Consider the following 24,315-nt stretch of genomic DNA (forward strand, 5'->3'; position numbering starts at 1 on the left):
GTAATTCTTCTGATCCTTGCTTGAAAAGCTCTTTATAGAGTCCTCCAGAATTGAAGGTGTGAGATCTCTTTCATGCCTTGTTCTCTGCAGGCTAATTTTGCAATGCAATAGGCATTGATAATAGCCACATCAAGGGTCCAAAAGAATATAGGCCACCATGAGCGCAAAGATCTCTCATGAGTTTCATAGCTCGCTCGTAATTGATTTGCTCGATCCACATTACCCATATGATAGTTATGGTCATCAATAATCCGTGGTATTGGAAGCTCCTTAGTAGTTGATCACCAAATGGCTCGCGGGCGTTCTTTGCACTGGTAAATGACTTGGCTGGACGTTTTCGTAAGCGAGGAACCCAATCACTGGGGCCGGTGTACAGTATGTACATTAGATAATGCTGTTACAATATTATTATCTTGCCATGCAATGCAGAGCACAGAGTCAACATTTAAATCAACACTTGCAGGGGCAGCATATAAAGTATTCCACTATTGGAGCTTTTTGGGCTCCTTTAGTACACGAAGAGCCTTTGGAAATAGCTTTTTTGATGCGTTTGGTCGCGTAGTTCCACAAGCACCAATCCCTAGCTGTCGGAGATGGTCAAACAAAGGAATAGCGGAGAAGTAATTGTCCATATAGATTGTATAGTTATTGCACTGTGATGATAGGCCTTCTTGTGCCAGTTGAACAACCGTGGACCTAGTAAGAGTCAAATTCTCATGCTTCTTAACCTTAACAAGAGACTTGTGATGGCTTGCCCATATCTAGTATAAGATATAGCCTTGATCGGCAATGGCAAAGAGCTTGTAACCCTGCTTGATTGGCCATCGTCTCATCTATAGAGACTGCATTTGAGGGCTTCCAATACTGTAGACAAGCTGCACGAAGTCTAGATGCAAACAGCTCTAGTTTATACCACGACATCTGATTGGGCTTTATTAGCCTTATGGCCTCTTGTATAGCAGCTTCTGGCCTAGGGTCTGCAACGTGGAAGAATCGTTTGATCTGCTGAAATCGCTGTAAACCCATGAAACGTCGTGGTATATGAAGTGGCTCGGTAGTCTGCCAGTAGTCCTCATCTCTAGGGGAGATGTGAACTCCCATATAGATAAGAATAGCAAGAAAGATCTTAATCTCAGAGGGAGTCATTTCATGCTAATCTCGTTCAGACTGTCCTGAATTCTTAGCTTTTGCGTACTAGTTGGTATTCGACGACAATACCGTAACCAGTTCATCAGAGATAAATAGAGAAAATAAGCTGTACGAGCTCTCGATTTCTGCCTCAGGTGGTAATTGTACCGTTGGAAAGAAAGACTCAGCCATCTCAAGAGGCTCAAATTTAACATCCTGATAACGAGGTATCTCGCGTAGTATCTCTGTCAAATTTAGTTTCCCTTCTTCCTTCTTGATAGGAGAAGTAGGAGGAGTAATAGAGGCGCTTGACGGAGCTACAGAAGAGCTATGAAATAGAGGCTCTTCAGCGTCTCCTAGGGGTAAGCCCCATAAGTCCATGATATGTAAAGACGTCAACAAATACACGACTAAAGCGCGATCTAGTTAATGTAGAATGAGGGTGCGTGGGAATTGGAGATGACCACACTATTCCTCAAATGTAGGAACGCGGTGAAGGGTCCCTGGCCAATAAAAGCTTTCCATTCAAAATTACCGCCAAACAGACAAGCGCTGCCAGCCAAGGGGATACTTGCTCTCCAATAAAGTCTCAACGTCACACAACCCAGAAACAAAAAATTTCAGATACCTTTTAACAAATGCTTCTCATCCTTCCTGATCTTACACCTATGTACATTATATGCATGTATACTGTCTTCTGAATTAACGAGTATTACTGCACACGATTCATTCTACATTCGCAATGGCGATATACACTGCACTGCCTGACGACTTGAACGAGGTAGATGTAATCATTGCAGGCGGTCTGTACTCAGTATCTTGACTTTGAAATAATAACTAACCCCTCCAACTTCAGGCGGTACGACAGGCTGTGTCGTAGCCGCAAGACTGGCAGAAGCAGACCCAGCACTCTCGATCCTGGTCATCGAAGGCGGCGCAAACAATGATATACCACTGGTTTCTGTGCCGGCTCTTTTCCTGGCCAACTTGATGCCAACCAGCACAACGAACATTCTCTACAAGACGAACAAAGAAAAACAACTTGGTGACAGAGAATTGATTGTTCCCTCGGGAGGTGTTCTCGGAGGCGGCTCATCGACGAACCTGATGATGTATAGTCGCGCACAACGATCCGACTTTGACTCGTGGCAGATGCCCGGTTGGTCAGCAGAGGAGATGCTGCCGTATCTTCGAAAGGTGTTTTCCTAGTCATCTCATCAATAATCTTCTGTGGTTTTTTGGCTAAGCAGTTCCGTAGCTGGAGACATATCACGGTCCCGGCGCAAAAGACACGCATGGCTCCAATGGGCCAATTCATGTATCGGGTGGGACATATCGAGCCCTGAAGTCAGAAAATGATTTTATCAGCGCAGCTAAGAAAGTTGGCTGGACCGAGATCGAAGATTTGCAGGATCTGGACTCCAACAATGGCGTTCAGCGAGCAATGCGCTATATTTCGCCTGATGGGAAACGACAAGATGCAGCGACCAAATACTTACTACCTAGACTGCAGAATGGGAAGCATCCGAACCTGCATGTTCTTATAGAAAGCAAGGTCGTGCGTGTGTTGTTTGACAATGGTAATAAAAAAGCTGTTGGAGTCGAGTATCTGCCCAAAACCGACTCTCCAGAAAACGACGAATCAAACAAATCAGGTCCTCCTGTTCAAAGAGTCAAAGCAAGGAAACTAGTGATTGTTTCCTGCGGCGCCTGCGGAACTCCATCTGTCCTCGAAAGATCCGGAATAGGAAGCCCCGAAATCCTGCAACGCGCAGGCATTCCACTCGTGGCAGAAGTACCTGGAGTTGGCTACGAATACGAAGATCATCAACTACTTACGTACCCTTACAAAAGCAGCTTGGATGTAGAAGAAACGATCGACGCAGTCGTCAGCGGTCGCCGTAGTGTTGAAGAGCTTGTCAGAAACAATGATAAAATCTTGGGCTGGAACACCATGGACATTGCCTGCAAGCTACGCCCATCAGAGACCGATATAGCGCGCCTCGGACCCGAATTCGAGAAAACTTGGAACCGTGATTTTAAGAAAAATCCGAATAAGCCATTGGTGTTAATGTCACTTATCAATGGGTAAGTATACAAATCCATTACTCACTCGATACGCCAGTCATTATACACCAATGGCTATACATAGACCTGTGGGACTGACACGTACAGCTTCCCCGGCGACCCATCCACCGTCCCAGCCGGACAATACCTAGGAATCTCCGTCTTCACCGTCTACCCATACTCGCGCGGACACCTACACATAACAGGACCTTCGCCAAGCGACCCCCTCGACTTTTCAACCGGCTTCTTTTCTGACCCCGGTGATATTGACCTCAAAAAGCACATGTGGGCATACAAAAAGCAGCGTGAGATCGCCCGGCGCATGCATACCTATCGCGGCGAGGTTGTCTCTGGACACCCGCCATTTCCGTCTTCATCGAAAGCTGCATGCTTCGAGCGCGTAAATGACTACGATCATGCTACTATTCAAGGAGATATCGAATACACAGCCGACGACGACGACATTCTCGCACAATGGTTACGTGAGAACGTCGGTACTACGTGGCATTCTGTGGGGACATGCAAAATAGCGCCTCTGGCGAACAACGGTGTGGTAGACGGCAAACTCAGGGTGTATGGAGTTGAGGCACTAAGGATCGCAGATTTAAGTATTTTACCACGCAATGTTGCTGCGAATACCAACAATACGGCGTTGGCGGTGGGCGAAAGGGCTGCTGATATTTTTATTGAGGAGCTAGGGTTGAACAGAAGATAGTCTATCTACACGTAGCGGGTTGCGGGCGGATCGTCTTTGGATTTAATTTCAAGAATCGAACGTCCGCTTGGTGAGGGACTAGGTTTTTTCGCTAAAACAACAAAAATAATTGCTGACTGGGTTTCCCATCTAAAGACATGAATTGACACTTTTTACTCTCGCGCAGTCCTTTATGGCGCAGGGTTCTTACGAACAGTCTACCTCAATCTATCTTCATATACAGCACGGTTGTTCCTGAACAGGCTCTACGCGTAAACTTGAGAACTACAGTGGTGGTAGAAACAGAAAGCCTGTGTATAGATGGACTCGACGTGTTTGACAGTCGTTTTGGACAATGAAGAAGATGTGTATAGGCTGTAAACAATGGAGCTTAGCTTCAGCATAATTAGGTTAAGATTGGAAATAGCAAGAGTTCAAAGAAGAGAGCATACCTTTTTGGGTCAACTGCTGGGTTGCGCATAAGGACCGAAAAGTTGATCAAACCGCTGGGCTGACTTGTAACAACGTTACAAGGGATATATATATATAATTACGTTCGAGAGGAATCACTGAAGGCTAAGCACACAAGGTAGGGTATGGAATGTCAATGTACTGAAACCTATCTCTCCTGCTTCCGCAGCATGCATTCTATATAAGAGACATCGATGTTGTTTCGTGGCAAACATCATTGACCACAGCCAGCTGAAAGTTGTCCATAGCCAGCTGAAGTATCCACACTTTTGCCACTCTCCGTTGAGTTTGTCCTCGTATCAAACCAACCCTAATCCCTAAGAGATTGGACAAGCATGTTGGTTGTTACATGACTTCCGTCAGGCCACAGTGTACTGATTCTTTCGTATAAGCCCTTCACTTTGTCTTGAGTATACACGTAGCTCTCAAAGGACCAGATACTGTCTTTTGGTGCATCGTATATCATTGTGATTGACGTCACGATACCAAAGGTAGCCGTTGTTCTTGTTTCTGAAAATTCCACAGAGTCCAACTTGGCCAGACTGATTTGAATGCCTTTTTGAATACTGGCCAGTCCTGCAATGGCTCCATGTCCACCAGAGTATGCTAAAAAAAGTAATTTGATTTGCGTTTGCGTATTTGATCTTTGTTATTTAAGGCTAGAAGTTATTGGAGCGTGGGACAGATCAAGGAAAAGGGATATTGAGATCAAGCATCTACCATAAAGATAGGACTAAGTGTGATCCGATTCCCTGTCAATATCCAGAATTACAACCTTCAGTCTCAACGCAAAGTATACGATGTCTTTGCTAAAGAGATGTCTGAGACGCCAGGGTTCAGAAATTCATACATTATGTTTGAAGGTTACTCTGTTCACGGGGTCAAGTTGGTTCCCAGCGAATCTAGTGCCTTCCCACATCGCGATGATAATATAATTATTGCTCCTGTGGTAACCTACGATAACAAAGCCAATAATCCAGAACTAGACGCAAAAGCAAATGCATTTGGAGAGAAACTACGTCAGACCATAATTGCTGCTCGCGGTCAGAAAGAGTTGCACACATATGTTAACTACGCATCTGGCGGCGAGACGCGCGAAAATATGTATGGGTTTGGGCCATGGAGACTGCAGAAACTGGCAGCCCTCAAGAAGAAATATGACCTAGAACAAAAATTAAACTACTATGCCTCCGTGTTCTAAAGAGTCATTCGACTTGCAAAGGGGTCAATAACCCATGAGCATAAGTTCGGTGCAACATATCGGCCTAGGTATACTAGTACAATGATACAACGAGAGTGAGATTTTGTCAATTCATTTCGAACTTCGCGTAAACCCACCTCACATTGAGTCTTACATCATTCAATATTTAAATTATGTCTATCAAGGCCAGTTTATTGTCACTGACCAGATATTAATAATCGTAGAATGCTATGATTGAGGAATTTCAAGTACCTTCCATTTTGGAAGTTTAGCCCTAAATGTACTACAGCAGTACCAATAATTTCCACTGACCAGAAGAAATTGATCTGATAATCCGCTTGATATAACGAAAACCTGATACAATTGAAACTGTGACTAACGTAATCCACAAGCGAGTTGGCCACTTTTCCCGAAAACGCGCTCTATATTGATTTCAAATCTCAATTTCTAACCACATACAAATTATATACAAAGGAATTAACTACTAGTACAATTAGGACATCCGGCTATTTTATGTCCTTCAATACCGCAACTCCTGCAGCGAAATTGACGCCGTACAGGTGGATGAGAGCCTGGGAGCTCGGCTCGGCTGGAGCAGTAGTAACAGCTTGAGATGCCTCAATCTGACATTGTACAAGTGCCTGAGCTTCCTCTCTGGTAATTCAATGATCATGTGATATTTGCTTTGTAGATTTTCGGCGGTTTTACTTCTTCTCATGTGCAGCCTGTAGATCATGGAGTTCCTTCTTTGCAATTGTAAGCTTATTAATACTCATCTCATATGTGAGGGCTCATTCAATAGTCATATTGGAAGCCAAGCACAAGAAAACCAAACATGGAGAAAAAAAGAAAAAGCTAGGAACAGGGGGGGGGGGGGGGTGTGTGTGTGTGTGTCTATTTAACGGCCGTGGTTCGTGGCTCGCACGCTTCCCACCGATTCCTACTGAGACATAGGCCGCCGAGGGGTAAATCTCGGGCTTCAGGTCCTATCGGATTTATATACAAATAAGAGACTCTTTGGCGCATTTCCATAGCTGCCGTGGTCTTACAGGGAGGTCCACTTCTGAGTGGGTTTTGGGTATTTGCCAGCTGCAATGGTCCACTTACGCTCCATAACCCATAATTCTACCACCATAGTAATTGAGCAGTGAGTTTTAAGAGAAAGAAGGGAAAGAAAGAAAGAAAGAAAGAAGGAAAAGAGAGATATGAGGGGAAAGTAGGGTTGACTTAGCTAGGTACTAAGGAGAGGTTGGCAAGGACAGATGTCCTCAAAGAAACAGGTCTCTGCTAGCCATGTGGCTAGTTTTTGTGTTCCTTTCACAGTACCTAGAAGAAAAGAGATGACTTCAGAAGGGGGCCTAGGAGGACGAGGGGCTCATCTCTTAGCTTAGCTATATGACAGAAGAAGAAGTGCAGAGGTGCTTTTCATGCTCCGCATCAGTAGAGAAAATAAGCATCATTATGGTTGAAATACTCATAGTAGTCTAGAAAGTCTCCATAATCAGTACAGGCCACAATAATATGGCTAAGGTCAGGTTGGTTGAGTTGAAGCTCCCTAGGGCGCTTGGGGGAAGTAGTTATTTCTAGATCTTAATATCTCTATAGTGCCACCTTCTGCCATTGTGACCGAGCAGCAGATAGGGATTGATCCTTGGCATGTCTCTTTAGCGAGGCATATGAGGACTTATATGGAGGGAGAGAGGTTGAGATGGCTCCCTCTTTGGCAGCAAGGTCAGCCGCTTCATTTTTGGGGATTTTGGCATGTCCGGGGACCCATTGGATTCGGATAAATCCATTTTTGGTGTGCGGAAGCCTTTCATGGAGTGGCGAGGCAGCTATAAGAGTGTAGAAGGATTCAAAGACTCCTTAGAAAGATCCTGTGGATGGAGATAGGAGGCGTGTGGCAACTTCCAGGTTGTCAAGGCAGATCTATAGGTTGGTAGCATATCGAGCTATTAGGTATACTATAGCTGCCCGAGCGCCAGCTAGAGCAGCTTCTGCTTTGGCATTGAAGACTTCTTTCCTATATCTATATGTCGGTTTATCTACGTCTAGGTCGCTAGCACTAGTCACGTAGAACAGCTATTCCGACGAGCTGACGAGCCTGATCAATATGGTATGGAATTCCTGATATTGATGACTGCCCCCCAAGAGTAAGGGGGACGGGGAGTGGCTAACTACATATATACGTATCGGAACTTGCAGTGCACTAGCACAAACTCAGTTAAGCTTAATACTCAAAGATATCTTTATAGTGGAAATATTGATATTGACCTTATTCTGCCCACTCTTCTATCTACATCTTGAGGGGATTGTTGGACACTATTTATGCTTGAGAATCCCATCCACGCAATCTCAAATAGAAGATTCTCGACACAGAGCTGTAAAGTTGATTCGTAGATTCAATCTTGTGACTTCAATTCTCGAATTTTCCTTATATCAATGTTGTAGGCTTTCCTTGATTAGGTTTAGCTTACCTAATCCTCAACACACCCCCCAGGAATGGAAGCTTGAAGCTTTTATTCCTGCACTAGATCTGCTATATCCACCAATCCCTGGTGTTTTCTCCAATCCAGGAACTGCTGTCCATGTAGGACCTTAGTAAGGCCGTCTGCCACCATTCGCTTTGTATCAACCCATTCAATACGCAGTCGCTTCTTGGAGACTTCTTGTTGGAGCCAATGATGGTAAATATCAACGTGCTTGAGGTTCGTATGAAACTATGGTTCTTTACTGGTCAGTAGTGAAACAGTTTATTTATTATCACATTAGATTAAGAGTTCTCTATCAGGCTTGAATCCAATAGACCTAAAGACTTACTTCCAAACTTGAAGTCTTTTAGCTGCTTCAGTAGCTGCACGGAGCTCAGCTTCAGTCGTTGATATCGTAACTAAGCGCTGCTTCGTGGCTCTCCAGTTAATTGGGCCTCCATACAATTGGACTAAATACCCTTTAGAGCTTGTACGGTCAGGGTTGTCACCAGATGAGGTATCTAAGGCACATATGAAAGCGTCCATATTAACATTCTCTAGTGGTGAATATTCAATTACTAACGAGCGGGTGTTATAGAGATATTGGATGACACGTCGGATCTGCTGAAAGTGAGCCTTTGAAGGATTCTTGGTGTGCTTAGCTAGCTTGTTGACAGCTTTGGCCACATCAACCCTAGTCATTACAGTAACATAAAGAGCTGATCCCACAAGTTTTTGATATACGTGAATCTCTTCATTGGTTGCTTGTTCGGTTGAAGCTTCAATATTGCCAGATATAGGTGTCTTGACATTGTTCATAGCGTTGATTCCGAATTTGCTAGCCATCTTGGTGATCTGGCTGTCCTGGCAGAGCTAAATCTTTCTCTGAGCACGGTCGCGAGTGATCCTAATGTTGAGAAACCACTCAAATTTCTTCATTTTTCGAAGCTCATACTTTCTCATAAGGCCTTTCTCGATTTCCTTAAAAGTAGCTTGCTTTATGGCCTTGTCGTAAAATAGCAGAATGTCATCAACATAGAATAATAGAACAACACCATTCTTGATGAATAAACATTCTTCGTCTGGAATCTACGTGAATCCTAGATTTAGAAGGGTCGCTGTAAGTTCTTTCTGCCATAACCGTGGGCTTCTTCTCAAACTATATAGAGCTCATTGTAACTTTATTACCTGTCCATCTTACTTGAATCCGTCTGGAAAGTATGTGTAAACTTCTTCATCAAGGATACTATTCACGAAGGCATTCATGGCATCATATTGTGTTGGTATCACAGGGGTGTGCACACAGGTAAAGTGTAGGTTCGAGGTTGTTGTATTCAGTTGTGTCTGTTCTTGTCTCTAAAGGAGCTCAGCTACCTTAGGTGTAGGTAAACAAAGCCGAGCTAACCAAGCTAGGCTAACTACAGCTGCCGCCTCTAACTCACTTCCTTTTTATCCCCCTTTTATCTCCTCCTATATTGAATACTTCAGGAATATGCTATTCCTACACTGGCAGTTCTTTCTTTGTGGAAAGAGCGCAAAGTGTGAAAAAAAACGTGAGTATAGAGGTTAGTTGATCTAAACCTCCACATGCACGAACGCTTAAAAACAACCCACAAATAACCTAATTGTCGCTACCCATTTTTCTCTCTCTAACCTCTCTATTCCTACAATCACTTTCTCTCCACCCATCCTTCCACTCGTACCTTCAGCCGGTTTTCGTTTAAGAACTGCTCCAGAGCCTTGTTTGGGGTAGATTTCGTCATAGAGTCTGCTAGGTTGTCTTTTCCATTGATCCATCGGACTTCTGTCAGCTCTCTTCGCTCGTATGACTGCCGAAGTGCCATAATATCGATCATAAGACGCTTCTCCTTAGTAGTACCGAGCTTGACGAGGCATTCGTAGAGAGAGTAAGAGTCGGTACAGACCACAATGGGGACGTTAGGGAGATCAAGCTGTCTTGTGATCATATTGATAGTTGTACCGATCGAAATTGCCATATCAACGCCTCCTACCATGCCATAGATCTCTGATGCAAGCACAGATCTAGTCACTCTCTTGCTCTTGTTCGAACTGTAATGAGTAAGGTTGCCTGTAATCTCAAACTCGTCGCCTGTCGAACTCTCGTTGGCTAGAATAATGACATATCCAATCTGGGAACTGAAATCTTTGTTATTAGCGAAGGATCCGTCCACAAACACAAAAATCTTAACGTTAGATAGGTCCAGTGGAGTGTATTTGATGCCACGGCTCTGGTTCTCTATCTGCCACATGATACGCTTGTTGAGGTTCCGAATGTCGTCAGCAGTAGGGCTTTGATGCTGAGCTACCACGGAGAGGTCGAATGAAGCTTCCGGTTAACATATGGAAGCAATATAAGCTCCCCGAGCATGTTGTTCAAGGTATTCTTGGTGGGAATTCTCTCCTTCAGTGACCAGTCGGAGCTTCTTGCCTTGATCCTTCTGTAGAAGAGCTATTGTGCTGTCTGATTCCAACGTAAGGGAACACCCATTGAAAATCAGGTTGGATGCCAATGACAGCTTATCTCTTGGTTTTGCCATTAGCTTGGCCTTCTTCAGTTCTTCATCTTCCAAAATAGCGAAATGCTCAGATGCCAGGAATAGCGTATCGTCTGTCTGCATCCCAACTACTCCAAATGCGTCCTTGTTGGTGGTAATCAAGAGATAGGGGTCGTATGTTGAAGTAACCATAGACAGCTTTTCCTTGTAGTGCTTGTAGTATGTCGCCCACCAGTGAGTTCTAGCTTCAGGAATACCATACAGTGGCTTCCGTACGACCATGATAGTACCTTCTGGGTACAAGTGTCTCAATTCCTTCGGAAGATATGCCAATATCAAACGATTTAATAGAGTAGTTGCTTGGATATAAGCTTGTGTAATATCTCGCAGGTAGAGCAAGATCCCTTGTAGTCAAAGTGATGGTGCCAACGCAAGAATAACTCTCTGGCTAGCTCTCTGGATCGTTGGGGATTGGGTAAGAATCTCCTGCTTGCCTTCGTCGTTATAGGCTTGAATAACCAGTCTTGACTTCTCAAAAGGGATAGTTGTCTTGCCTTTGACTTCGTTGACGAACCGGGAATTGAAGATTCGTATATTTGCGTGTTGTTTTGGGTCAAATAGGACAAACTCAAACACGCCTCTTGCTATCAGACCATCGATCTCCTGCTGTTGTGACTCGTGGAATGGGTCTCCTGGAGTTGTAATAACTCCGTCCTTTCGTAATTGGATAGCAAGTTCGAAGTCAGACTGTTCTTTCCGAGTCATGTGGGTCATCCATTCTCCATCCTTCTCCTCCATATCTACGATCAAGTGTTCAAGATCATTATATTGGGGGTTGCAGGTCATGTGACGAGCACTTCGTCGCTGAGGTTGATCATTTGGGCGCTTATAATTTCGGGAGCCTCTTGGACGGCCCGGTCCACGTCGAATCGGAGCCTCAATTTCCTCTCTTGGAGTTTGTGAGCACTCATGGTCTCCTTCAGGGGTCTCGCTTGCCTCAGGGACTGGTTCACTAAGGTAGGGTTTGACGACGGTAGTTCTGAAGTTCGCAGGTCCACGCGGCATTGCAACAGTATAGGTTTCCCCTATAATTGCAAGCAATTTGAATGGTCCTGTCCATCCTTTGGCTTCTCTCCATACCCGGACATCCGATTGTAGTGGTAGATCAAGCGTAGCCTTGGTGTTTGGACCATTGCGCATAGATAGGGCATCCTGAACTTGTCGGGCAGCCTTCAGCTTCTGTACTTCCTTCGTTGCGCATTCAATTGCCTTGGCTCTCTTGGCAACTGATGGAGATGGAGCATCCCATTCTGTTAATCTGGGGTATGCGCCAAACACCAATAGAGTGGGTACAAGGCCATCTGGTCCCGCTGTATCATTTAGAGTTTTCACAGCCATCTGCAATATCGCCTCCTTTAGCACGTTCTCCCCCTTTAACTCTTCCTGAATGATCTCGTATGCACGTCGCAGTGGTGCGTGGTATCTCTCAACTTTGCCAACTGCATTGTGCGCCTCCACTAGTACTTCCCTGATATGAATTGCCATTGATTTCGCATACTGTCTGAATTCGTCCGAGGCAAAATTAGTACCGGCATCATGGACAATCTGGTCCGGAGGGCCCAAATAGCAGTCAATCCAGCAGAGCCGTAATGTATTCCATGCTGTGCTAGCTGTCATGTCCTTCAAGAAGCATGCTGCGTTGAATGCTGTTCCAGAATCAACAACATGCAGTACTGGCTTGCCTTCAATGTACATGATATCAATGATTACTGAGTAGTTAAACTCGTGGTCATCTTTGAGAGTGAATTTGAAACGACCAGGTGATTTTTCATGCATCTGATATTGGTGGCAGAACTTCGTGAGCTTCTTAAGGATATCCGCATTAAAGTCATGGTTAGCACGCTCTAGCACGGTTGCCAGTCGTTGAACTGAGGGGTGGCCAAAACGGCGATGGAGTTGACGTAGTTCTAACTCTGTCAAATGGCATGCAACACTTTCAAGGCGGTTCAACAGCATCCAGGGATGTCCCCACTTACGTACAATTAGGACAATGTTGCTGCCCTGGACCAGGGTGTTATTAAGATTGTCAAATCGTACTCCCAAGTCGTCCATGTCTTTCAGGCATAATAGAAATGGCGTGTTTGTTGGTACAACGTGGAAAGTGATAGTACCAATAGGTGTAGGGACCCGAACAACTCCTTTGACAATAGCTGTACCTTTGCCAAACTTGATATGATTCTCTCTACCTGCAGAGGTATCGATTCGAATGCTTGGGTCGGTCTTTTGCAAAGCTAAAACCTGTAGTTCTCCTGCTGAAGAAATACCAGCCGCACCGCTGTCAGGCATAATGCCATGGAATTCATTTGAGGAATATCGGTCTAATGTGAATGCTTCATTGTCTTGATCCGTTGCCTCATCAGCGCAGGAAATTAAAGGCTGGTACTTATCATCCCTGGTAAAAGCGTGGTATGTTGAATAATCATTAAGCATCGAAATCATCTCAATGCCGTTGATTTTTCTGAATTCTGTGAAGTTTGTTTCAAAGGGGGGGTCATTTAGAGTCATTTGAAACAAGGCTTCATGGTTTGGTTCAGCAGTCTCAGTAATACCTTCCATTCCTTTGTACTGGGCCAAGAAAGAGCTATACTCTTTAAGTGTCGGTTCCACCTCAGAGACATACGCAGTTTGTTGCCTGAACTCATTGTATGCTCTCTGTCGCTCTTCCTTTGAGTGTTTTGTAGACCAACAGTATGGTTTCCGGCAGACAAAGCATTTCTTCTGTTGGAAGCCTCTATTTTGGTGTACTCCGTGCTGGTTATTACGGAAACTTCCTCGTGAGCTCGGCTCATAAGGTCCTCGATTACTCTCTCCAACCCGATTTCTTTGTCCATTGTAGGATCCCCGGCCTCGTCCATGTCCTCCATATGTTCGGTCTGTCCAGTTGTGGTCATACTCGTCGTTGAATTGGTTGTTGAAGGAAGATGGTGTTAGTGCGCGTGATGAACGCATCTTGGTGCTAATTGAAGAGCGGATTTCAGCGCAGACACCTTCAAAGGTAGCGCTTGGCTTGTAGAGCGCAAGATCACACTCTACAACTCCTCTGCAACCATTCAATACTTGATCTCGTAGGCTGTGTTCAAACTGGTACTCGTTTGAGAGTCCCCGTTGCACCTTCTCAAGTTGATCTACCATCGTCTGGAAACACTTAAGCTTCGACTTAGTTGGGTTGGCCTCAATGGTGCGTTCTAAAGTGATTTCTCTCCATTCAGTTAAGTACTCTTGGTGGTTTTCCTCGGTCTCAAAATGAGTCCTTGTGTGGTTGATTAGTTGCTGAAATGTGAAGCCTTTGTTGGATAGCGAGTTATAGTAGTATTGGCTAGCCCGTCCTTTCAACATAGTAGAGAATGCATTTGCGAATTGATCATGTCCCAAACCAATCTTTGCGCAACAGTCGTAGAAGACTTGTAGCTTAGTACTGAGGATATCGTATTTCTCCCCTCCATACTTCTTATCGTCGTTGCTGTAGATCTTCATAAGGTCTATAAGTAACTTGGGGTTACTTTCAGTGGCGCCATCAGCCGGTATAGGGATTCGTTCGTATGGTGGTCGAGGTGGTGCCGGTGGAGAAGGGAACGCAGGAGGAAGGTAAGTAGTGGCCAGATGTGGGTGTTGAATCTGGTGTTGGACGGGATGTTCTAGAAGGGATGGTTGAGTTGTCTGCCACTGGGGTTGAGCTTGGCCTTGTGGTTGCTGGACGTATTGACTTTGAAGAGTTGGGGTAACAGCCATGGGGGTACGAGTTTGAGTATAATTGGTCTGCTGCGAAGCCGGTTGGGTGTCCTTAGAAGGAATATCGAGGAGTTTGATTGTAGGAGAAGTGTTTGAGATAGGCATAGTGTTTGTCTTGGATTGAATCTTGGCTCGCAGATCCTCCCATTTCTTGATTACTTTAGCTTTGTTTTCCAAGGCTTCCTCTGTCCAATCTGCCTGAGTTTCTTCGTGAAGGCACTCATACAGTACGTGTGCGTATGATAGAGCTCCTGCAGATGGCTTAACCCATACTCCATGACGTACCAGGTAGTCGCGCAGGCCTCTGACAGCTGGCCGGGTCGCTACCTTAAAGAGATCAAGTGTAAATCCTTCAAAATCCTCCCGAAAAGTGTTCCATAGATCTTCTCCTTCGCGGTCGTGGAGATCATAACACTCCTGCAACCAGGCAATATAGGTGTTGATAGTCTTGGGCACGTGTTGTTCCTCGTCTTCCAGGTTAAGGGAGAGACCCCAGAAGTCTGGATCTACCGCATATTCAAGATTGTCTGGGATTGGAATCATCTTGAACGTTTCGTACGCGGTTTTCGCACGTGTTTTGAAGGTATTGAGATTGTCGGTGGTTGTGTTTTAGTGAAGTGTCAGCGATAGGTAGGTTCATTCAGGTAGATGGAGGTTTTGGTCGGTATCTCTTGATAGGCTTAATAAAGAGGTCGAGCTTGACGTTGCGCAATAGTTGGGAGTCGGTTTTGCGCAAAGGTTTCGGGGCAATCGGTGGTTGAAGAACACTCTCCGCACTTAATTCGTGATCAAGTCAACAAAAGAAGGCTTTGAGGGCGTGATAGACGCAGATCAGAAGTATCGTAATCTCAGCCTCTGATCCTTGAATATCTTCTAGTTTCCTAATTCATGCTGCTGCAACAAAAGAGGGACCGTTGATACTCTTTAGCATAGAGCCCCAAGGTAAGTCACGTTTGATTCATGCCTTACGCAACAAAACAAACGGCTTGTCCTTGAATATCTATCTCTTCTGAAGAAACCTAGCTAATCTGTGGTATTAACCACTGATCAGTGTTGGTATCACAGGGGTGTGCACACAGGTAAAGTGTAGGTTCGAGGTTGTTGTATTCAGTTGTGTCTGTTCTTGTCTCTAAAGGAGCTCAGCTACCTTAGGTGTAGGTAAACAAAGCTGAGCTAACCAAGCTAGGCTAACTACAGCTGCCGCCTCTAACTCACTTCCTTTTTATCCCCCTTTTATCTCCTCCCATATTGAATACTTCAGGAATATGCTATTCCTACATATTGAATGATCTCAAGATCGAAGATAGCTGCAATAGCCATCATCATTCTGAAGTTTCGTGCTGCAAGTGTAGCTGCTTGTTTTTCAAGGTCATTTGGTTGTTGCAGATCACCACGTACACAAATACGTGCTTTGAACGTCGCAAGCTTACTGTATTTATTAAATTTGTATTTGAACACCCATGTCAGTGGTAAAATCTGCTTATCTTGAGGTTTTAGAACAAACTTAAATGTACCTTTTCTCTTCAGAGCTTTAAATTCCTCCTTTGCAGCTTGGGTAAACTGATGCTTGAACTTGTGCCTTAAAACTCCTTTCCAATTTTTAGGCTCTGGTAGAAGCTGCACACTAAATGGTTCTTCAAGCTTTTCCATGGCGGCTAAGAAGATCTTGTCAGTTGTTGAATCTTGGAGCAGCTTCTGCCTGGCTAGAAACGCGCGACTAAGCTTTCTCTGCCTTTTTCTCGATATAGGACTTGGTTCTGGGCTTCGATCTCTCTTTCAAGTTTTCAATGGTCCTGCAGAGATTGAGGTAGGGCTCAGAGCTCGGTTTGAGGCTTTTCGAATCCTTGATCCTGCCACTATATTTGATTCTGACAGGTCGGCGCTTATTTCTTGTGCTCGAGGAGCTTCCTGTCCTGTAGTCTGATTTAGCGGTGTAGTTGGTGGTGTAATCAATTGGTTTATTCTCATGTTGTCATTGTTGTCGTCCAACTGATTTAAAGTGTTTTGACTGGCAGAATCTCTCCTTAGGATTTGGTAATTGGCAAGGCTGATTGGTCGGATTATTAGTTTTTCCATCTATCGTTCCCGATCACTCGATGCCCGCCCTTCCGAAAATTGCTCCAAGCTCTATAATTTATAATATATCTTCAACAAATGAAGTTATAATTATTAAAATTAAGATTATTAGATAAAAATGTGTGGTGAACAAACCAGCATAATTATCTAATCCCTAAATCGTATAGGTAGGTTTATCGCTCGCCCAGAACGAGATATTCCTGTTTTTGGCCTCTTTGAAGAAACCTCCTCATTACTCTCGATAACCTTACTGTATCGCCTCTTTTTAGTGTTTACCTGCTTTGCTGGCCTTTCTTTAGCTCGCTTTACCTCCTTCTGGGCTTCCCGGGCCACGCGAAGTTGCTCCTTTTCAAGTTCTTCTTGACGCCTTTTCTCCTCTCGTTCACGGATTCGAGTCTCTCGCCGTTCCTGGATCTCTTGGGCCTTCTGTTGGCGCGCAAATGCCTTTTGTGTACGTCGGTTTGCTGCCTCGATCTTTCCTTGTTCCTTTTGTAACTCAATATTTTGTATTTGCTGTCGTGCAGCTTCAATTCTGCCTGGTGAGAAGAATTGTGCCTCACCGGGATTATCCTTATCAATTAAACCCAGTGGCCGGCCTCGCTTCTGCCGTTTTTTCTCTCCAATTAATGCATCGACCAAGCCTTGCTGCTGATGTTCAAGTATTTCATTCTGTACCGCATATTTTTGAAGTGCTTTAAGAGCAAGTTGTGTAGCCTCTGATAGATCACTCTTTTCCTGTCAAATGGCTTTGAGTGTACGACGAATTGCTCGAACAGATCCTGGAGTCTTTCGTTTATTTTCAATATCGCTTGAGATTGGCGATGGGATCTTTTTTTTGAGAATATTAAGAACCTTTGGTGGGTTGAAAGGGTGAATGCCCAGTGCAGCAAAAGCTGATCGAATGTTTTGCAATGTTAAAGTTAATTTCCATACAGCATAGAATAATCGCCAAAAGGATGCTTTTGTTATCCTTGAAAATCCACTACTCAATTGAGTAAGTCGATCAATCTCATGGGAATAAGCACCTGCAAGAGGTGGAAAGATTCCAATGTCAAGCGGCTGTAATTGATGTATAGAGTGTAGAGGTAAAATACCGAGAATTATATTGTTTTGATCACAGTATTCGATAAAACGAAGATTAACATGGCCTGAATGACCATCTGTAAGCAGAAGGCGCTTTAAATTGCCTGCTTTTGTCTTTGTATAAGGGTCAAAGATCTTGGTTAGCCATAAAAATCTAAGCTCTTCATTTGTCCAACCCTTTTCAGAAGTTGCAAAGTATGCCTTCTCTCTTGAGCCGTCAAAATCTTTAAGCCAAGTATCTTGTAGATCTCCTGACTCGCCTTGGTAAATAAGAGCTGGAGGAATTGCTATTCCATTAGCACAAATACATGCAATAAGAGTAATAAATTCTATGCTCCCGTCTTGAATTGCACCAAGTAATTTCTTTGAACGGAGCTGAGATTTTGAGACAATCCGCTTTTCAGTACGACAGAGGCCTATATTGAATCCTTTCTCATCAAAGTTATAGGTATTTGATGGGCTGATGCGATATTTTTTGACTTTCTCTGTGAGCTTTAGTATATTTGTTAGTTAGATAACATATCAACGAAAATTCAAAGAGGAAATCAGTCAAAAAGTTCATACTGTATTATAAAAATGTTCAAAATGTACTGAGTTATCAGCGACTTTGCGAGAATGATCAATTGCTTTCAGATAAACACTGTCAATTCGATCGTGGTAGCGGTGACAGAATCGACGAATCCAGCACTCCCCAACATCATGTTGTAGAAGCTCTACGACAAGATTTCGGAGAATTTGAGGCGTTGGAGGTAATCCACGAGACGAGAGCTTCGAGATATGATGAAGAAGAACTTCTTCTTGGGCATCTGTAAGGAGTTTGCGGTGAATAGAAGTTGCTTCCTGGTTTGATACGGTCTGGCCTTTATACCGGCGCCTTAGGGTCGAAGGCTCAAGATTATATTTTCTGGCAGTTTTGGCATATTGAGGCGTTTTTTGCGATTCTAGATCACTAATTGCCTTTAAAATATCTGCTTCGTTGACCATATTATCGAATTTTGAATGTTATTTGTAGGAGCGGGGTAAAACGGGCATCGAGTGATCGGAGGCATCGAGTGATCGGGAACGATAGACATGTTCTAGGCTGCGCCACAAAAAAATGTAAGGCATCAGGCTGTCAGTATGATACCGCTCCGCACGAATCGAATCGAATTAGGAAAAAGTTCTATTCGATTCGACTCGAATTAATCCTGAATATGACTATTCGTACGAATTCGAACTCACAGTCGATTCGAATTCGATTCGAGGTTCGCGAACTTATTTGATTTAGTCCCAATTGGGAAGGCGGTAAGAGATACTCGGCAGTACTTTTGTTCAACACCATGTCCAGCAACTTACTTGATTTTACATATATAGCAATACCGCGTACAATTTAACAATTAACTCCTATCAAATAAGAGATATAGGGAGAGCTGAGCTAAAAAATATTCTGAGATATAAAATTTTACATAGTTTGCCTTGAATCTAACAGGTTGTCGGGCAATATAAACAGAAATTATTTTTTCCTCCAAAACGTCAATCTCAGGAATATATCATTTCTACTCCTGAACTCCCTCAACATCACGAAAGCCTTATTTTAGGTCTATATTGCTTCAAATTAAATTAACTGACAGATCACGCTTATTTATACGTAATAAATTAATATAGAGTGAAAATATCAACAATTGCATACATAGTATTGTCGAGGACTGAGGTGCAGTAAAAGAATAGTATTAATCAGGCTTAGTGTGGGTGCATTTGCACTAGTACTAGTACGATAGGATTCCTAACGTGGAATATGGGTTCAATTGAGTAGTCTTAAGTTGTCCCTCTTTTCTATCTTTGACCCCGACGCGTAAGGGATTCCTGGTGTAGCCTTCGTCACGTGATTGAAATCACGTGACGTCAGTTATCCGGATCTCGACTGCATCCTCGCATCCAACACTTAGCGAATAAACCACGCGGACACGTCTCCACGAATATGCGCTTTTATCCATAACAAGTTCAAACCGTCAGCTTGAAAGGTCATAAAAACCAGCACTTTTGAAGGAGATATAACTAAAGTAAGTGATTAATCAAGGCACAAGATGGATATACTAATATCATATTCCAGATGACTTCTGTTAGATAATTCGGACATCCGGAGGCAGTAAAAGGAAGTGAACAATCAGAAGCCCTATCTTATAGCCCCCAAAATTTACCCCTCTTGGTGACTCACAAATCACCCCGCCAAAAAGTGTCTATAAAGGACCCGGCTTTGAAACCTGATGGATAGAGAGATACAGAACTCAATACATACAATCTTGCTAGTCACTTCTTTCTTTTCATCCCAGTAAAACTATCTTCAGGATTGGCCTGGAATCAACCAACTAATCCGACAACTTCTCCACTTGCTCCAATATTTGAACTTCCCCATACGAGGAAGAAAAAACGCGATTATGTGGCCCTTAACGAACATGGTCTCTTTGAAGGGGATATATCACTTCCAGCACCTAGAAAAAAGAAAGTAGTCTATACTACAAAATCGCCTAGCACTAGGATTTCAGGATCTCCAGCGGCTGACAGTAATGTTTCTCAGCTTATCAAACCTCAATACAGAAATACATTCTTTGCAGTCAATATCTCAGGTGGAATGCGAGGCTGGGAGTATCGAAATCAAGCAGAGAGATAAGGCTAGGCTAAGAGAGTGGAGCTAGATCTGGAAATACTTCTTAACAACACCTGAACCTAGTACCTGGAAACTAGGGAATAATGAATGGTCTGAGCTCAAACATCTATGTGTTGTATCACCATCTACATATTAATTCTTTCGATTTACATCTAAACTACAATCTTCAACTACAGCATTAAAATAGCATCTCCAGCAGACTTATAAGCTCTTAAAAGATGGTCTTTCAGAGTGCCAAGGACTATTAAGTTCATGGATTTCGAAGGAAAAAAAGCTTCCGTTTGAGGAAGCTCTCTTAGATTGGATTATATTAACCTCCTAGCCATTTACATGCGTCGAACAGCCTTCATTTAAGACTATGTTGAGATCTGCTGGTTCCCAGGACTCTATATCAAGTGCAGATACTATCTCATGTTGATTAAGTCTTCGGCTTGACGCTATTGATAGTGAATTATGAGGCTTAATATCTTCAGCCTCCTCAATAGCGCTATCTCTTGATGATTGGACAAGTTAGAATTCACTGCCAATGCTAGCAATTAATGCTCACTGGATGTCCTCTGATTTTTAGTAATATCAAGCTTGTATTGAATTTGTTGAAATTGAAGGAAACCACTCAGAAGAAAATTTAGCTAATATTGTAGCTACAGCTCTTTAGAGATTTTATATATCTAATAAAATTATAACAATTATAGCTGATAATGCATCTAATAATAACACTTTACATTGATATCTTCACCAGAAGTTATTTCAGAGCTATGATGATTATCTAACAGAGACTATCATTCAAGAAGAAACGATGAAATTTACTTAAAATTCCCAAATCCGCTGCTTTGCTCACATTTTGAACTTGGTTATGAAGGCTATATTAAAGTCTCTATGTGCTAGTTCGTATAAAGAAGCCTGCAATCTTCTTAATGATGTTGCTAAGCAGAGTTGGAAGAAGATTAAGGTGCCTTCTTTACCTATTGTAAAGCTTTGAATACTTATCCTTTGGATTGCACAATCTCCCCAATGAATACAGAAGTGGGATAATCGGCCTGGCTGCACTAAAGCTATCAACTACAACGTTGATACTAGATGGAACTCTACTTTTATTATGATTGAGAGAGCTGAAGAGTGCCGTTAGCAGCTCAAAGATACAGTCAATGATGAGCTAGAAATTGAAGCCTTACGTCTTACATCTGATGATTGGAGGCAGCTCTCTAATATTAAGAAAATTCTGGCTCCCTTTAACAAATATACTGAGTATATCTCTCGAGATAGCCCTTCAATTTATATAGCTGCGTGTCTATATGAAGAGCTCCATTCTATGCTGTTAGCTATCAGGGAAAGACAGGGCGATTAGAAGAATCTCTCAGCTGAAGCAACTATTCTTATTTCTAATGGAATCTCACTCCTGGAAAGGTATTACGACTATATTAAATGTAATGATATATACTATATTGCAAGCATTCTAGACCCTCGAATCAAGACTAAGTAGCTCAAAATGTTACCAGATGGAGAGAAGATTATCATCTAAATTAGGGCTTTTCTGAAGAAAGCATATCCTGCACAAAAAAAGCCTATATCGACTGCTCTTAGTGCAAATTATAAGAGCTTGGAATATCGCTTTCTAGAGGCATTCCAGCCTACCTAGTATAACATCTCTGAGTCAGATATCGACCAATATTTTGATACTCCTACGATCAGTACTGGTTTTGATCCAAACCAGAGTCAGACTGAGTTTATAAGAAACTGGTGGAAGGCTAACAAGCTTGAATTTCCTTGTATGGCCAAGGTAGCACAAGATCACCTTGCTATACCAGCAGCAGAGTGTCAGAAGAATCAAGAATCCGCAGCCAATGGATTGACTAGATAGTGTTACACTACTGCACTACGGAAGCAAGGATTATCCGTAACCATTAGGGTTAGGGTATCAGAGATATCAGAGACATTCTATGATAGCTATGATCCGAGGATCAGAGAAATCAGAGGAATTCTATGAATTCTATGATGATGATGGAATATATAAGGACACTCATTTATCGTGTATTTAGTTTATTCTATCGTCTTGAATTAACCGTGCTAAGTACCCCTTAGCTTTGACAACTTGAGTATACGTTCTTCTATCGAACCGGATATTCATCCTTTTATTAAGACTTTGCTTTCAAGAAGCCTTTCGTACTTAGAAGCCTTATAACTTCAGCGTGTTATAAGCTATCCGAGATACTCGACGGTAGTTTGACCGAAGTTTCCGACACAGAGGTAGATGTAGAGAGGTTGTTTAATGGCGGGAGAGATATATTAGGAATCCGACAGTTCTCTATGAATAGTAGGACTCTTGGGACTTTATTAAGGCTGAAAGACGCTGCACGCTGGAAGTCTAAATAGTTTATTATAGGCATAATTGGCGTATTTGGAGGAATATTAGGCTGTGAAGGAGCAAGTCAGGCAAATTCAATTAATTCTTGAAACTCAGAGTGTTCAATAAGTTGAAAAGGAAGCTTTGCCCTTGTAATAAAGGTAAGAAGCTTCTCCTCCCATGCTTGCTGAGAGAAAGCCGGTATTGTTATAAGACATTGCGGCTATTAATATTAGTTAATGTATAATAGAGGGTTGAGAACTTGAGATAGCTTACCATGTCTTATACAAGTGACATAATGTCTTTCTGCTTTATACGATTGGCAGAGAGATTACGGCATTGCGACCCTTTTAGATGTCTTGCCATAGTTGATGTGCCATGCTCATTATTATGTGGATGATTAAGTATACCACCATATTTCTTGCACATAAGCTTTGCTTTGCCATCACTGGTCTGCGCAACTTAATCAAAGCTATCCTATTGAGAAGCGCCTATTACTATTCCAACGTATTCTTTTCTTTGCTCCATACTCTGTTTTAAGCCACTATTCAATAAATTCCATCTTTGACATCGTAGTATAAAGCACGTAGGATTTCTTGCGATTAGGCCCAACGCGCTGGAGGAAGGGGGTCAGTGGTGGCGCTGGAGTTCGAAACGTAGAATAATTGTTATCTGAATTAAAACTTTGTTGGCTATAAGAAAGATTGGGTGTAAGATTGTCTTGTGGAATATTTGTGAAGGTGTCAATACTATTAGATTTATATAAGGATGAAGTGAAAGAGTCAGAGAATTGAGACATGGTATTATACACGACGGCAAGCGGGGCGCCGAAAACCGCTCCTGGCCACCCGTTCCTCTGCCGCCGTCCACCGCCTGCCGATTCGGGGAATGAGACTACCCGACCGGGCCTAGCGGCGCCAGCCCGTCCCGTTCGGGAATAGCGCGCCCGAGCGTCACCCACGATGTCTATATAAACCCAGGTGCGTCCCTCGAACGATTTCACCTCGTCCTCTCCTTTCTCTCTCCTTTTTTTTTCTCCATTTCACTTTCCGTCACACCCGCGGCTGAACGGCACAGCGTCGCATGGACCTCGCGCCAGCCACGTCAGCGATTCTCAGCTCCTCCAGAATCACTCCCACCGAGCCTGGCCAGCGCAGTTGATTGGACTCCAGTTGGATCATATTTGGCGAGTCTGGATTTTGAGGCCGTTATCGACCGCCATATCCCTGCTCCTGGTGGAGCAAGAACGAGAGCAATGTGGTCGCTGCTGTATCTGAACAATGCCGCTGCCTAGGATCACTTCAGCCTTCTCAGGATCCCAGGTCTGAATTCGCGAGCCGAGTGAGTCAGGAAAAAGGGAAAAGGAGAGAACGCGAGACGGAGAGAACGAAGAAAGAGGTGTACAAAGATGTTGTCGCAAACACTACACTGGAGAGCGCTGTACTGATCCTACTTCGAAAACAATGCGTCTGACAATACGCAACAACAGGAACCCTTCGCCCAACTTACAGGGGTCGCGCTTTCTGCATCTTGTGACCTTGTGACATTAACAAGAGTTAGTTTTCAGCTGATGACAGGGTTTCATTCCTTTCAACGACAATGCTCTCGACGTAGCAACCAATGGCAAAAATACATCGCGCCGGGCTGAAGCTCACACCGGCCTGTCTTTCCAATTTAGGGTCCTACCTTGCCAGAAATTGAGCATGTACAATCGGCGCATTACAACCCATTGAAGTGCTAGCGCCAATTGGGTGGCTTTCATTCTGTTCCACACTGGAAATGAGACCAGACGATGGCGGTGTTGGATTCGAGTCTCGAACACGCTGTAAGAGCC

The 24,315-nt window shown here is 43.5% G+C and overlaps 8 protein-coding genes across 8 annotated transcripts, besides 10 other annotated features; 3 read left to right on the forward strand and 5 right to left on the reverse strand.

Moving 5' to 3' along the window:
- Positions 1-91: 91 nt before the first annotated feature.
- TSTA_000400 (uncharacterized protein) lies at positions 92-1,373 on the reverse strand (the record flags this gene model as incomplete). The annotated part of the gene is made up of 3 exons (XM_002487572.1): positions 809-1,373; positions 487-750; positions 92-359 (listed from the first exon to the last, which is right to left on the reverse strand). The coding sequence occupies exons 1-3, from the start codon at positions 1,144-1,146 to the stop codon at positions 92-94; spliced, it is 870 nt and encodes a 289-aa protein (XP_002487617.1). The 5' UTR covers positions 1,147-1,373.
- Positions 1,374-1,796: 423 nt separating this feature from the next.
- Positions 1,797-4,323, forward strand: TSTA_000410 (glucose dehydrogenase, putative). The gene is made up of 4 exons (XM_002487573.1): positions 1,797-1,931; positions 1,985-2,325; positions 2,387-3,216; positions 3,304-4,323. The coding sequence occupies exons 1-4, from the start codon at positions 1,871-1,873 to the stop codon at positions 3,908-3,910; spliced, it is 1,839 nt and encodes a 612-aa protein (XP_002487618.1). The 5' UTR covers positions 1,797-1,870; the 3' UTR covers positions 3,911-4,323.
- Positions 4,324-4,941: 618 nt separating this feature from the next.
- On the forward strand, positions 4,942-5,561 carry TSTA_000420 (FAD-dependent oxygenase, putative; the record flags this gene model as incomplete). The annotated part of the gene is made up of 2 exons (XM_002487574.1): positions 4,942-4,975; positions 5,092-5,561. 2 exons carry the CDS (start codon positions 4,942-4,944, stop codon positions 5,559-5,561), a joined length of 504 nt encoding a protein of 167 aa, XP_002487619.1.
- A 1,159-nt stretch (positions 5,562-6,720) lies between these two features.
- Positions 6,721-6,758: a microsatellite.
- A 198-nt stretch (positions 6,759-6,956) lies between these two features.
- Positions 6,957-7,580: a mobile genetic element.
- Positions 7,581-8,080: 500 nt separating this feature from the next.
- On the reverse strand, positions 8,081-8,878 carry TSTA_000430 (uncharacterized protein; the record flags this gene model as incomplete). The annotated part of the gene is made up of 2 exons (XM_002487575.1): positions 8,081-8,281; positions 8,390-8,878. 2 exons carry the CDS (start codon positions 8,876-8,878, stop codon positions 8,081-8,083), a joined length of 690 nt encoding a protein of 229 aa, XP_002487620.1.
- Positions 8,102-9,310: a mobile genetic element.
- A 392-nt stretch (positions 9,311-9,702) lies between these two features.
- On the reverse strand, positions 9,703-14,927 carry TSTA_000440 (uncharacterized protein; the record flags this gene model as incomplete). Its single annotated transcript, XM_002487576.1, has 3 exons — positions 10,990-14,927; positions 10,392-10,863; positions 9,703-10,355 (listed from the first exon to the last, which is right to left on the reverse strand). The coding sequence occupies exons 1-3, from the start codon at positions 14,878-14,880 to the stop codon at positions 9,703-9,705; spliced, it is 5,016 nt and encodes a 1,671-aa protein (XP_002487621.1). The 5' UTR covers positions 14,881-14,927.
- Positions 9,748-12,825: a mobile genetic element.
- Positions 12,025-12,549: a mobile genetic element.
- Positions 14,928-15,594: 667 nt separating the features above from the next.
- On the reverse strand, positions 15,595-15,987 carry TSTA_000450 (uncharacterized protein; the record flags this gene model as incomplete). The annotated part of the gene is made up of 2 exons (XM_002487577.1): positions 15,595-15,766; positions 15,842-15,987. 2 exons carry the CDS (start codon positions 15,985-15,987, stop codon positions 15,595-15,597), a joined length of 318 nt encoding a protein of 105 aa, XP_002487622.1.
- Positions 15,616-16,284: a mobile genetic element.
- Positions 16,285-16,497: 213 nt separating this feature from the next.
- Positions 16,498-16,533: a sequence feature (AT_rich).
- A 27-nt stretch (positions 16,534-16,560) lies between these two features.
- TSTA_000460 (uncharacterized protein) lies at positions 16,561-18,483 on the reverse strand (the record flags this gene model as incomplete). Its single annotated transcript, XM_002487578.1, has 3 exons — positions 18,061-18,483; positions 17,188-17,988; positions 16,561-17,148 (listed from the first exon to the last, which is right to left on the reverse strand). The coding sequence occupies exons 1-3, from the start codon at positions 18,478-18,480 to the stop codon at positions 16,561-16,563; spliced, it is 1,809 nt and encodes a 602-aa protein (XP_002487623.1). The 5' UTR covers positions 18,481-18,483.
- Positions 16,864-18,471: a mobile genetic element.
- A 173-nt stretch (positions 18,484-18,656) lies between the features above and the next one.
- Positions 18,657-18,760: a microsatellite.
- A 1,543-nt stretch (positions 18,761-20,303) lies between these two features.
- Positions 20,304-21,947: a mobile genetic element.
- Positions 21,948-23,278: 1,331 nt separating this feature from the next.
- Positions 23,279-23,775, forward strand: TSTA_000470 (uncharacterized protein; the record flags this gene model as incomplete). The annotated part of the gene is made up of 2 exons (XM_002487579.1): positions 23,279-23,405; positions 23,462-23,775. The coding sequence occupies 2 exons, from the start codon at positions 23,279-23,281 to the stop codon at positions 23,773-23,775; spliced, it is 441 nt and encodes a 146-aa protein (XP_002487624.1).
- Between the last annotated feature and the right edge of the window lie 540 nt (positions 23,776-24,315).

This window comes from Talaromyces stipitatus, genomic scaffold, assembly GCF_000003125.1.
Source record: "Talaromyces stipitatus ATCC 10500 scf_1105507295517 genomic scaffold, whole genome shotgun sequence".
Taxonomy (NCBI): Eukaryota; Fungi; Ascomycota; class Eurotiomycetes; order Eurotiales; family Trichocomaceae; genus Talaromyces; species Talaromyces stipitatus.